At 36.2% G+C, this 14,103-nt stretch overlaps 1 protein-coding gene across 4 annotated transcripts in view; it reads right to left on the reverse strand.

Moving 5' to 3' along the window:
* LOC107707489 (UPF0606 protein KIAA1549L-like) overlaps nucleotides 1-14,103 on the reverse strand; it is a 55,397-nt gene that overhangs the window by 12,211 nt on the left and 29,083 nt on the right. For 3 of the 4 annotated variants that reach the window (XM_016511524.1, XM_016511523.1, XM_016511522.1), the window contains exons 6-13: nucleotides 13,908-14,041; nucleotides 13,611-13,779; nucleotides 12,494-12,553; nucleotides 11,906-12,057; nucleotides 11,269-11,440; nucleotides 9,445-9,605; nucleotides 8,177-8,212; nucleotides 4,896-5,083 (exon numbers count right to left, since the gene is read on the reverse strand). In XM_016511524.1, coding sequence (XP_016367010.1) covers nucleotides 4,896-5,083; nucleotides 8,177-8,212; nucleotides 9,445-9,605; nucleotides 11,269-11,440; nucleotides 11,906-12,057; nucleotides 12,494-12,553; nucleotides 13,611-13,779; nucleotides 13,908-14,041 — 1,072 coding nt within the window. The remainder of the gene's footprint in view (nucleotides 1-4,895; nucleotides 5,084-8,176; nucleotides 8,213-9,444; nucleotides 9,606-11,268; nucleotides 11,441-11,905; nucleotides 12,058-12,493; nucleotides 12,554-13,610; nucleotides 13,780-13,907; nucleotides 14,042-14,103) is intronic. The other variant, XM_016511525.1, reaches the window with a different exon arrangement.

The following is a 14,103-nucleotide window of genomic DNA, read 5'->3' on the forward strand; positions in this document are numbered from 1 at the left end:
CACATGATCTGAAACATCAGCTGAAACACCTCGAATGTCTTCAGAGCTGATTGTGTTATTAGGTGCGTTCGACTTCATGCGGCGCCGTGCAAACCGATCGGCGGCTGACTTGAAGCAGTGCATGCCGGTTAGAAATTTTGTCCGACTTGAACCGGCGCCGACGCCACGTCACTGTCACGTGTGGCATCAAAGTACCGCGATAGCGTTTCGAGAGCAGCCGGCTGACTCAGCTGGCGCAGCTTTTTCAGAGCGACTGCAGGAGCGCTGATGACGACACAGCTGTTTCACGATTGGCCAGATTCACCGCATGACAACTATCACGTGTGTTTCGGGTTTATTCTAACCTTTTCAATTCCAATAATAGCCACAAATCTGTGTTTTTAGAACAGTAAAAGCTTTTTTACTGTAGTCGCAATGTTATGTTGAGTCACGTTTATCATAAAACACTGATGAAAGCATATATTCCCCCACTTTATTAGTATTTAAATAGTATATATTTACATTGAACTTTATTCTTGAACAGATGGCGTTGTATTAAGCAGTATATAATCAGTATATCTGTTGCTCATGAAAACGTTTCTGAAACGTCTGTATATTTGACAAATATTGCATTTAATTCACTTCATCTGTGATAGAGTATGCAAACACCGTGAGAGCGTCACTAACGGGAGCAGAAATGTCCGGCTTGACAGCTCCGTTTTCAACTCCGCCCCCGACTGCAAGCGGCTACTCTCATTGACTGCCGTCTGTAGCGGTGCTTCAAGTCGAACGCACCTAATGAGAACAAGACACATGAACAAAAGGACCACATGGCAGGATCACATGACAGGGTCAGGGAAACACATGACAAGTCAGGAACCAAGACAAGAAAATACAGAATAAAAGACAAGAAAACCTAAACAAGATTCAAAAACCAGCGTGACATACATTTATATTCATATATGTATTCATGTATGAAATCATAATCTGTCCACCATTTTCTCAATAAATCTGTTTTACTCAGAAAAACAGAAATCAAGTGAGCTCAAAATGGGGTTCTACATTGATTTTATATTTTAATTTTAGATTATAACATCCATAAAGCTCAAGGAACCATAAAAGCAATTACCTATAATTACAGAAACAAGGACTATTTCATTTTCACATCAAAATCAAAGCTTCAACCGAAACCCATCTCTCTCCAAGAAGAAGGTAGTAAAGCACAGTCAACAAAATATGAATATTTCATGAAATCTGCTAATCTCTCAGGCATGCGTGCCAACAATCTGCCATGCACTTAACACCCAGCCCCGCTGGACTCGTCACCGCCACCGCCGCACGAACACACGCACGTCTTCTAGGTCTGACACAGTCGGGCAGAAGCGAGCCTTGCCCAAGCTGCCTATGGGCACACTGAATCATACATAATTCTGTAGCTGTGAGTGTACTTAGCTTCCCTGCATCTCTGTCTGTCTCTGCCAGGTTTAAATGCTCGCGTATTTACCGCATTTGCTTTTCCAAATAATTATTTCCCCGGCCCTGCTCTCTGCAGGCTCATTTCCTTTTAATCGAGCCACTCAGGAGAAATAACAAACGGCAGAATACATTTGTATTCCGACTAATAAGTGCAGATGCTAATAGAGAAAGAGCGAGAGAAAGGAGAAACAATGAGAGGGAGAGGAAAGAGAGGAGAAACGCAAAGCCACACTGCAACCATTTCAAGGATCAGTGCTTTTTGCTCTGTCGCACTGTCCCACGCACAACATAAAGGCATGCATATTTACGATCCCACGGCCCTCAGAGAGTGGTTAAGTAACCCAGAGAAATGGGAGATGCCGGGTGGTGAGTTTTAATGACCTTGAAGAGCTGAACGCTGATACATTTCCTACCATCTTTCATTTGCATTTTTACGCGGGATCAGAAAAAGACCTTGGGAGGTTTCACTCTTTGTGAAGAAAGAAAGACATTTCTCTAAAGCAATGTGGATAAAGAATAACACTAAAAAATTAATCTGAAGAATCAAGTGCTTTAAATTCAGTGAAAACTGTACGATTTGATCTGTCCTTTACATATTTTGCTTGTTTGATACGACCCTGGTGAGATGCATAATAGTCTTAATGTATATGATATACATATTAGTTATGACTTTGGTCTCAAATAAACAGCACTGACTGGCCATTTGTATTTCATAACACCATTTTGAAATTTCATAACACAATTGAAATATGACCGAAATATAAACCCAAGCATGTCATTATGCTAAATTCAGTAATACTATGTCTTTATTTTTTATTTATTTTATTTTTTTTAATTATTATTATTTTTATTTTTACAAAAGCCCTTTGTCACGGGGCGAAAGTGGGCATTTGTCAACTGCTCATTTTTCAGGTCATTTTGATCAATTATAGCGTGAAGGCAATAATTATATTTAAGGAATTCATCAAATAAAATTCAAATCATAAAATTCTACAGTATATTCTCCAAATATATTAAAGTTAAAACATTTAAAATTAAATAAAGTTTTAAATTCTACAATAAATTATATATTACCATTCAAAAGGGTCTGTAAGATTTTTTTATTTAAGAAATTAATATTATTCAGCAAGGATTCAATAACTTGATCAAAACTGACAGTAAAGACAATTATAATGTTAAAAAAAATCTGTTTAAATAAATGCTGTTGTTTTAAACTTTCTATTCACCAAAAAATACTGAAATATCATGGTTTCCACAAAAACATTAAGCAACACAACATTGATAATAATAAGAAATGTTTCTTGAGCAGCAAATCAGCATATTAGAATGATTTCTGAAGGATCATGTGACACTGAAGAGTGAAGACTGGAGTAAAGATGCTGAAAATTAAACTTTACCATCAAAGGAATAAATCAAACATATTGAAATCGGAAACCGTTCTTTTAAATTGTAATAATATTTAACAATATTACAGTTTTTACTGTATTTTAGATAAAATAAATAAGAGACTTCTTGCATAAGAGACTTCTTTCAAAAACTTTCAAAAAAATTATTTAAAAAAATATTGATTTGCTTAAAGGGGTCATATGATGCTTTTTTATAGATCATTATTTGGTGTATTTGGTGTAACAGAATATGTTGACATGCTTTAATGTTCAAAAAACAAAATCGCATCATATGACCCCTTTAAGATTTATCTGAGATTTTCTAAAGATTTACATTATTAAATGATTGGCATTTTAAAGCGTTAGATAACACAAAAGGGTAATTTGAGTTTGCACAATTACTTATCCATTACAGATACGCATGCATGCAAATAAAAGAGACCAGAGGGCAAAATCATGACCAAAATCATACAGTGTGCACCGGGCAGATGTTGGCATTGGTGATTTGTGCGTGCCACGTCTGTCTTTCTTGATTTCGATTCTAAAAATACGTCAAGAGAACAAATGTCTTTGTTCTTAAAGGGTTAGTTCACCCAAAAATGAAAATTGGCTTGTGTTTTACTCACCCTCGAAGCGGATGACGCAGCACGTATGCACAGTGCGCGCCTCTGAGATATGCTAGTCTCGCGAGTTTGTTTGTAGGAGCAAAGGAAGCAAAGTTTCCTTACTTTAGCAAAGGAAAACCAGTCTCCTCTTGGTTTATATCGAAATCCTCCGACATTTTTCTTTACAAATCCTCGTTTTGTACTTCTAATTCGTGACTGGCATTTTGTTTTGTTCTCTCTCCACATTTGTCACTAATCACGCAATGCATACGTGCTGCGTCATCCGCCGGAATGGCTTCAGTGTATGACAGTCAGCAGAAGTGAGAGAAAATTGTTTATTACATTTGAAATATGGATATTTTTCTTATGAAAACACATGGATTCACTACAGGAGGCCTTTAGAATCAGAATCAGAATCAGAATCAGAAGAGCTTTATTACCAAGTATGTTTACACACACAAGGAATTTGACTTGACGACAGGAGCTTCCAGTGTAGAAGAAAGTACAAACATAGTGCAGACATACATGATAGTGCAGACACACATAGGAATAACACAGTAGGGATGTAATATAACACTAATATAATAAAAAAAAGAAAAATTGAATAATGTACTATATACAGAAATAGAAGTATAGGAACAAAAGTAATTGTTTAGATAAACTTTGTTAGTCTGTTCCTGGCCTGGTTGTACAAGATTTTATCCCCACATCTGTAAGCATCCTCTCTGGCGTGACGAAGCTGTTTGAGTTTCCCAGTAAACCACGGTTTATCATTATTAAATGATAAGAATGTCCTGGTAGGAATGCACATATCTTCACAGAAACTGATATATGAAGTTACAGTCTCTGTGAGCTCGTCCAGATCGGTGGCTGCAGCTTCAAAAACACTCCAATCAGTGAGGTCGATTTATTCACGTGTGAGGGACGTTTTATTATGGATGCGCGCACTTTATTTGATGACTTGTGGACTGTTCAACTGCAACACACGCTGACTGCAATGATTGAGCTTGAAATAGCCAGGACAATTTTTAATATAACTCCGACTGGATTCGTCTGAAAGAAGAAAGTCATATACACCTAGGATGCTTTGAGGGTGAGTAAAACACAAGCTAATTTTCATTTTTGGGTGAACTAACCCTTTAAGCACACAGTGTACTTTGTTCTTCCCTTCACAGTTCTCAATGTCTTTGCCGCGTCTTAAAGTCAAGAGCCCAATCCGCTCTATGGTAATATGGCATACTTGAGGTGTACTTGATTTTTCAGTGGAAGAAGATAAGAAATGCAACTGAAATAGAACTGTGCGGTCATATCGGGTTGGATGGCTTTTAAAAGATTGATGCTCAGGCTTGTTCTATAGAGAGTTGAGCATATACTATCATACTAGCTTATTCCATTTGGTACACCTAAAAATATGCACATACTTCCTTTGTTCTATAATAAAAGCACTCACCTGAGATGCATCTCCGTTGACTGGGGTCTTTTTGAGGCCGTGCCATCTTGTAACACCGCCACCCTGTCTTGTGTAAGAGGGGCGTCCCGTACCGGGAGGGACAGGACAAGTGTTTCCTTGGTGACAGTGAGAGCCTCCTCACCTGTCCGGCCCATGTGCTGCTTGGCGTAGTCGAAACCCTGCACGGGCTGGACGGGAAATGATGCGCCGTGATTGGACAGGGGAGAAGAAAGTAAGAGTTACACAATGCGGCATCGGGCATTTTATTTCAATCAGCAGAGGAATGCTGGCCATCCTAATTTATTCATGGGCTGAAGGTGCTTTGAGTCTAACTATATTTCATGGAGCCCGCATACGATGCATCATGTTGCCATGGGATATTTAATATGGTAGAGCTATGGAGCCCCTCGTTTTAATGAATTATGGATCAATCTCCTGCAGAACTGAGCACATGGAGGCAGGTTGCCTGTTGGATCTTTAAAAAAAATGTATATTCATGTCACTGTTATCATGTAAATGGGGAAAATGTGTGATTAATTCGATTAATAATTCATGAAAGGTTGCGCTTTGCACGTGCTGTTGTCACATCTACAAGATCTATTAGTGAGGTGTATCATTTCTACACCGTGTGTGTCATCAAGCAGAATTGCAAAATAATTATGATGAATGTGCAATATTAAAATTCTATTAATATTTATATTAAAAGTCTGACATGCTGATAATTATTTTCATGGAATAGTTGATAACCAATAAATAACCAATATTAAAATTGTATACAATTTTGTAATAAATTAAAAATAAAACACAATAAAAAAGCACCAATCATAAAAATAAAAAAAATCCTTCTAAAAAAATATCAATCATTCTAAATGCTATAATGGAATCAGAATAATTTAATATATTTTATTTAATAATTTGTGGTTAATTATATATACAAACAATTAAATTTAATTTATCAATGAAATTATTAAATAAATTAATGAATTTAAATGTATTTATTATTTGTTTAAATTTGTATTATATATATATTATTAAAAACAATTATATATTTGTATAATTGACCTTATAAATAAATTGTATATATGATTGATTTTAAAGCATTTAAAAATAATTAATAAAATGAATAAATTAAATTACATTACATTTTAATATCGGTTGGTACTGATTTATTGTGCATTACTAGCTAAAATGTTTTGACGACACCAAAAAGAAACAGCAAAAGTTCTGGGAAAAGCAGTATGATTTCAGTATCATCTTCCTGAGCGTTCTCTATTGGACATTGACCTTGAATGAGGTCAGATCCCATCCAAATATATTTCACATGCTCAGCTGAACTATAATTCACTCATGCTCCATCTGATTGTATTTGAGAGGAGCCTTTCACTGGCTGACGTGGGTCGTGACAGTCCACAAACCCCTTATATAAATCTTTGTTTAATCCAAGTTCAATTTGATTTAAGCATTGAATCCAGGTTGTAAGTCTTGCACGGGATGTGAACTGTGCAAACAAGCTGGGGAAACACATAAAGACTGTTCAAACACATTGACAGGTTGAAGCAAAAAGCATGCAAGCGGGCACACATGCAATTGATCCCGTCTGAGCCTGACAAATCATCAGTGTCGGTATCTGAAATCCTTATATGACTTTATTCTCATTTTAGATCATCCAGTGAACATTCACACACCTCCTCTAATTCCCTTACGCTAACATGGGAAGCTCTTGCATGAAACCGGAACGCTTTATACACTGATCCACAAATTACTGTGCATAAGCAAAATCATGTTCCTGAAAGGACGTCTTAATTGGATGAAGCAGGGAATGTTTTCAGATCGGAGAACACTGCTAAGAGGGAGCACGATCAAAGAGACGGTTATCATAATTACAATTGATTTGCATATTGTTTTACTCCATTACTAAAAACAATACAGTTCACTCAAAAAATAGTCATCATTTACTCACCCTCATGTTTCATTCTCATATGACTTATGTTCTTCAGTGGAACACAAAAACAGAGGTTTAGCAGAATGTCGAAGCTGCTCTTTAACATTCAATTAAAGTGGATGGTGATCATGTACTGTCAAGCTCCAAAAAGGACAAAAAGTCCCATAAAACATCATAAAAGCCTTTTATGAAGTCTTTTGAAGCCATTTGATAACTTTACGTGAGGCACAGACTGAGCTGAAGCTGTTATTCATTGAAAAGTTTGCTTGACAGTTTTGGTCACCATTCATTTTCATTGTACACAAAGAGCAGCTTAGACATTCTGCTAAACATTTGCATTCTACACAACAAAGAAACTCTCTTTTGCTCACCAAGGCTGCATTTATTTGATCAAAGATACAGTAAAAACAGTACAATTGTGAAATATTATTACAATTTAAAATAACTGTTTTCTATTTGAATATATTTTGAAATGCAATTTATTCCAGTGATGCAAAACTGAATTTTCATCATCATTACTCCAGTTTTCAATGTCACATGATCCTTCAGAAATCATTCTATACTGATTTGCTGCTCAAGAAATATATCTTATTATTATCATTTTATGATAATAATCATTTTATGTTGAAAACAGTTGAATATTTTTTAAATATTATTGCGGAAACTGTGATACATTCTTCAAGGACAAATAAAAAAAAGTTAATATTTGTAACTGTAAATGTCTTTATTGCCCGTTTTGATCAATTTAATGCATCCTTGCTGAATAAAAGTATTAATTTCTTTGGAAAAAAATCTTAAAGACCTTAAACTCTATGATTTACTATGAATAAATCCCTCTACACATCAACACATATAGCTGATCCTATAGCTCCTTCCTGTTAGATCATTTAATGTATCCCATTTTAGATGAAAAGTCCTTGCAATCTATTTAAACTTCATCTAATTATGCATATATGTAACCTTGACGTATTGCTCAGCTTGGGTTGGCCTAATTTCTTAACCTGCATTTGGTCTGGATCTATTTGAAAGCCTCATAGTCCAAATGCGACAAAGAAATCATAATTACAGTAATACTATGGTAATACTCTTCCCCGTTCTGTTATTAGTCATCGTCCTGAAATCTCAAATAGAGGTACAAGAAAGGAGATATTTGTGCTGTGCTGATCAAAGATATCCTCAGTGCACTAGATCTTACTGAACACTTCATCGATTACACGGAGGACAGATAATCTTTTGTTTCCCCTTCCCCCTGCGGACTGATTTCCTGCAAGCACTGTCAACAAGAAGGATGTCTGGACTATAAACATGCAGCTAAGCACCAAGCACAAGCCAGAAATACCTGGTGGTGATAACTCCCATCTCTTCGATATGAGGTCTGGACAGGAAAAGTAGTGAAGACACAATTGGAGGGATATTTTGGGGGGCGTTAAAGTGAAATTTGTCATTCCAAGGTTTGAAACAGCATGTGGTGACAACGTCAAGTGTTTGAGGAGCAAGCCACCATTTCAAAAGGTTATGTCCAGCAACATATTCAGATGTAAAATGAAAAATAAAAGGATTTTGTAAATAGTACGAAATAAATCAGGATATTTTAGGCCTATTAGTTGTCAAAATGAGATGACATCATCGCTATGATAAAACAATGGGTCTCATTCCCTCATTTAAAATAATCCCCATTCATTAATATTGCAAAGAAGATAAAAACAAATCCACATATGAATCAAGCAGAAATTTTGTATGGGACATTTTCTTCTTGTGGTGAAGATGTTATCGGTTGTAATAAATTACGGTTCTTATTAGAGCTATTAATATTATCAGGGGTGCACATAAGTGGTGTGCATACATGACCAAAATATAAAATGCGCTGGGTAAACAAGTTCAGACCACTCATTTGCATACCAACATGGTTGATAGCTGTTAATGAACAACTCTAATACTGTATAAGATTTCCATTCGAACTGAAAACATAAATTTAGTCTAATATGTGCGCTGCTGAATATTATTATACGATAGTTATTATTTTCTGTTTTTAAAACATGGATTAAAATAACTTATGAATTTACATTTATCAATTTTACATACATACATACAAACACACATATACAGTATGTAAGATGCATAAATGTAAATGTAATAAATCAATTAATACGGTTATAAATAGAAAATAATAGCAAAATTCAAAATTCAAAATAATTGAAATGTGAAATTTCTTCTACATAGTAATTATTAGAAAATACAATAATACATAAAATATTAACATTTCATTTAAAAGTTATTTTAAATTATTTATGTAATTAATATATAAAAGTATACTAAAAACAATTTAAACATGTTTTATTTATAAAATGGTTGTAGTTATTTTTTCTTTCAATTTTTTATTTTCAGAGAAATATCTGCCATAAATGTAAATAATTATAATTTTATCCTTGTCAGTCAGAATGTTAATATTGGTGTATCTCTATTTCAATTATTAGTGAATCAGACCCATTGTCCCATTGTTATGTTTAATATTAAATGGATTTATTAATATGCTGCTGACATAACCGTCTCTGTTTGGACAAGACAGAGATGTGTTTATTTGAAGAGTCGTGGTTTGGAAGAGCCTACCTTGGTGCGGGGATGAAAATTGCGAAATGCGCTGGTTTTGAATACAGTTCGGTTTCTCCTGCATATGATAGCAACCGCCATAATCACCATAACCATCACCAGCGATACAGGTATCAGGACCGCCAGTATCCAGAGGTTACTAGGCAGATTCTTCACCACCGCTGTTTACACACAAACACAAACATAGATTGGAAATCAATAGACTCATTCACAATGCTTGCACATGTTTTCCGCCACTTGCGTCTCCAGCACACTCTCTTACAGTAATCCAACTCCCGTCTCCTACTGTCTGTGGTTAGCTCCTAATGAGCTGAATCTGTCTTTCTGATGTAGCTCCTATCTGGGAGATTAAACCCCCACTGCTGGGTCTGATTGTGTATTATTCATACAAAACTGGGGCTTTGCTCGTCTCCGGCAGGCAAACTGGGCTTGACGCCCCAGTTGAGAGCTCAGTAAACTTGTGTAAACTCTCTACACCCAAATCCCCTGCGCATTCTCTAGCACGGTGTGAGATAGCTATAGACCTCATTTGGAAAAAATAAGTCAGCATTATCATACTTACTTTATTTGGGTGCTTATTAAGTCAAAGTAGAATTTCCACTTTGAGTTAGAGTTTCACTTGATAAAACATTTCTGTTGTCTGTTCTTGCATGAATAAATGTAACAAGATTTTCACATTTTCTGCCATAAATGTGAGTGGAGCAAAATCTGATGCTAAGGTAATGGCAAAGCAAGGTTGCTAGCTAGGTACTTATTTGCCAACCCTGATATTTTGGTCTCTAGAATTGGCTTTGCGCGCTTCAGTATGTGTAGTAAACGAAACCGCGTGTCTGCACCATTCACTCACACAGAGACACACAGAACATGTAAGATTCATATTTAAATAGTCTTTCTGCGGTTTAATATTCACAGACACTAGTCCATATCACCATTTGATTTAAGTGTACTGACCTACTTTTGATTTATCCATTCAAAATTTGGCAGATTCTGCGATATTCTGCGTTATTATACAGTAAATTCTATTTTTATGACTGGATTCTGCGATTCCGTCCGCGTTTTCTGCATCACTGAAATCATTGGGCCCTAACTGATGAGTTGCCAGCGTAAGACTATGTGCCGGGGCTCAGACCTGGACAGACCCAGCCCAATTTAACTCCTGGGGTCAAAACACCAAGAATGAGCATTAGCACCGCTAATATAAACTATAATGTACTAATCACTCTTGACACTCTTAAACATATACAGAGTTCTGGCATGAAACTCTAGATGGCGCAGTCCGATAGGTCTAACTCAATCTGACCTAATGACATCATAATCACATGGCACAGATGATTGGTTCTCTCCTAGATCGGTAGCCAGTGAGCTCGCTGCTCAACATTTAAATATATGACTAGTGCTGCTGTAGCAGTTGCAGCTTGCTTCAGAAACCCTCCACCTTCCCCAGCTCCACCTGTATAGATCTGCTACGAGGTGATTCATGAATGCTATATGGGGGTTATTTCATGTATGTTATTTTTGCAGCAGCAATATTTCTTACATGCTCACAGCAGCATGTTGTGGATGTATTGGCAGTAGCAAGTCTCGGTACTTGCTCTGCCGCAGAAGCAGCAGCAGCGTAGCAGATCTATTCCGCCAAGACCAAATACATTAACACTGCATTGTACATTACCATGCCAATCCCTCCGAGAGTTGTCATGACAGAAATACAGTAGTTCTAGATAAGATAGACAGTAAACACTCACAAAAGCATAATTTTTCCTGTATATAGAATCTAAATGATGGTTCGAAAATATACTGAGCTAGATGAGTAAATTATATACATACGCTCTGCTTGAACTTGGACGAAGTAGCCCAGAGAGAGAGCCATGGTTTGAGAGTCCACCGTGTTGAGGGTCTTAGCTGCAGCAGTGCCAGTTATGGGAGAGCCATCTACTTGTATGTAGTAGGTCATTTCAGCTTGGTTCTTAGGACCAGACAGTCGTCGGATGCTGACCATCTGTATGAGGAAAACACTCTGAGTTCATGTTTGATGTTTCCAATACAAACTTTAGAAATTCTAAACTCCACACTGAATCGGACACGAGGGCAATTTTCAGTTTTAAATGGGCCATGCTCTACACATTTGTCACATTTTTTCCACTTGAATTCCATGTAGAAATGTAGAAAACAGATGTCTATATGCAAATGACATCTTTATGATTAGCTAACCTCTTTGCATTCAAAATGAGTAACATACTCCCCATCCACCGTTTTAATGAATAAATAAGCTTTTATTACAGTATGTCGCAGCCATGAACACATTTTGCCACTTGCTAATTGGTTGTACTGGGGGCGGGGCTCACTCTAGTCTAGAGCATTTGATTGGACAAAAACCTGTGTAGTGCAGGATGAGTCATCAAAATATTTGGTCTGTTTCTCAGTACAAGAAAAACTACAGACATAGAACAAACTGGTGGCACACCTGGACAGTGTAATCGCCTACAGTCGTGGCTCTCCTGAAGCGGAGGCCACGTCGACTGGCAACCAGAAAGAGCTCCGCCAGGCGCTGCTCCATTAGACTAGCAAAGCTCTGATAACTCCCCTCAAGAGAAGAGCTGTCAACGTCCTGAATTACTGGAGAGAGAGAGAGAATGACAGAGAGAGATGAAGCAAGGTGACAAAGAGAACATACCTTTCTTACACTTTAAGTCTAAAAAACTGCAATTACTACAGAATTGACCTTGGTAAAAGGATTTGTTCTCCTGACAGTGATAAATAGGGATGAACGGGGAAAAGAAGCGGGAGGAAGAGTCAGCTAAAGCAACAGAGAGAACATTGAGTGCAACTTAGAGCTAGAAATAGCTTTTTCACACTCAATATTCTGATCCAATGTGATCTCAAATCAGTTGATGGAGGAAGCTAAATAATACATCAATAGCACTCCTCAGAGAAGAAGGCTCTCTGTGTTTAAAAGAAGCGGGGAGAAAACATTAGCTAGACTTAATCACATGACATGCTGGCAAATGGTTGTCTGGGTGCTGGTTAGCAGCTGAACTGTTGAGGTAATTACCTGTGATTACCCAGTAATCTCGGGTTGCTACTGAAGTGTTAAGGTTGTGGTACTCTAGAGCTGTGAAAAGAGAGAGAAAGACAGACAGATGTTTACTAGAAGACCATTCTGGGAAAAACAAAACAAAACTGAATTTTGTCATTTACTCATTCATTGGCGAGGATAAATGAGATTTTTTTTTATCCTATCAGTCTAATACATAAAATAAGCAGATCAATTTTTGCCAAATGATCGTGGGACATTATTTTTTAATTTGCATACTTAAGATAAAATGTTTACTGAGAGTAAGATTTGAAAATAAGATAAAAAATGTAATATAATTATGCATTTAAAATTTTTTACAAAATATATTTTCTTATCCATGGCACACAGGCATTTTATTTCTACATTCTTTGTTATATTTGTTAAAATTATATTTTACTTTAATAAAAAAAAACTTGAATAAAAAAAGTGAATATTGAATATTAACATAATATTCATTTAATAAAAATTTACATTAATTATATATAATATATTGTTTTCTTTTCTATTATATTTTTAATAATTATATATAACATATTAATAATTGATGATTATATGTTACAAAAAACCTGAATTAAAAAAATAATATTGAATATAAATATAATATTACATGCACAGATATTTAATTTATTATTAATTATTATATCAATAATTTTATTCATTATAATTAATAATCATATTAATGTGAATCTACATGATATTTCATTCATATATACATGATTTCATTTGAAGCACATCTGGACTTTTAAGGTGAGATTATTATCACAATACTGATATCAAATAATAATAATAAAACAGGGAAAAAATAGCTGTTTAAAATGGTTTTAGATGGAGTATAGCATGTCGCCCAGCAGAACAAGTCAACTTTCCAAAAGTTTTTCATATCAACTACCCATCAGAAAAGGAGAATGTTATGAGTCCTGGAAAATGTCTTTTGGATCAACCAAAACTGAGGATCTCTGCCTCAAGGAAAACAAACTCATGGATTCAAACAGAAATAAACATGAACTACCATTTCAATGTGCATTAACATATAAACACAAGCCGTGCAGCAAGTAAATGTAACATCAAGCGGTAAACACAAGCTGAAACTTACGCTCAGCGTTGATCAGAGGGGGGAAGAAGAGAAAGTAGCCCACCAGCTCGGCAGTGAGCTGGTTAAGGAGACCGCTGGACACAGTACCGTTCAACGGAGTGCTACCGTTCCACACCACATACACCAGAGTGACTGCCAAAGAATTCCCCGTTTGATACGTGTTCAGAATCTGTCCGAAAACACAAACAAACTATAAATCCAAATCCAACAAACGAGTCCTCAGAGGAACGGCGTTATCAGACCTCTGAAGATAAGCCATTTATCAAACTTTGTTTTCAAGTTCAATTGAAAAACTACCTCAACAGAAAGAGTCCCATAAGAGTCCTCCACTTTCTCCTGCGCCTCAGCAAACACATTTTCCAATCGTTGCTCCATCATTTGGATGAAGCCGCAAGACTTGATGTTGTCCATTGGCCCAACAAACCTGAGAACTATATGCAGGAAAACAATAAACTGTTAAACAAAAACAGATCCCACATTCTAGTTACCAATC

The sequence above is a fragment of the Sinocyclocheilus rhinocerous genome, unplaced genomic scaffold (assembly GCF_001515625.1).
Source record: "Sinocyclocheilus rhinocerous isolate Xijiao unplaced genomic scaffold, SAMN03320098_v1.1 scaffold534, whole genome shotgun sequence".
NCBI lineage: Eukaryota > Metazoa > Chordata > Actinopteri > Cypriniformes > Cyprinidae > Sinocyclocheilus > Sinocyclocheilus rhinocerous.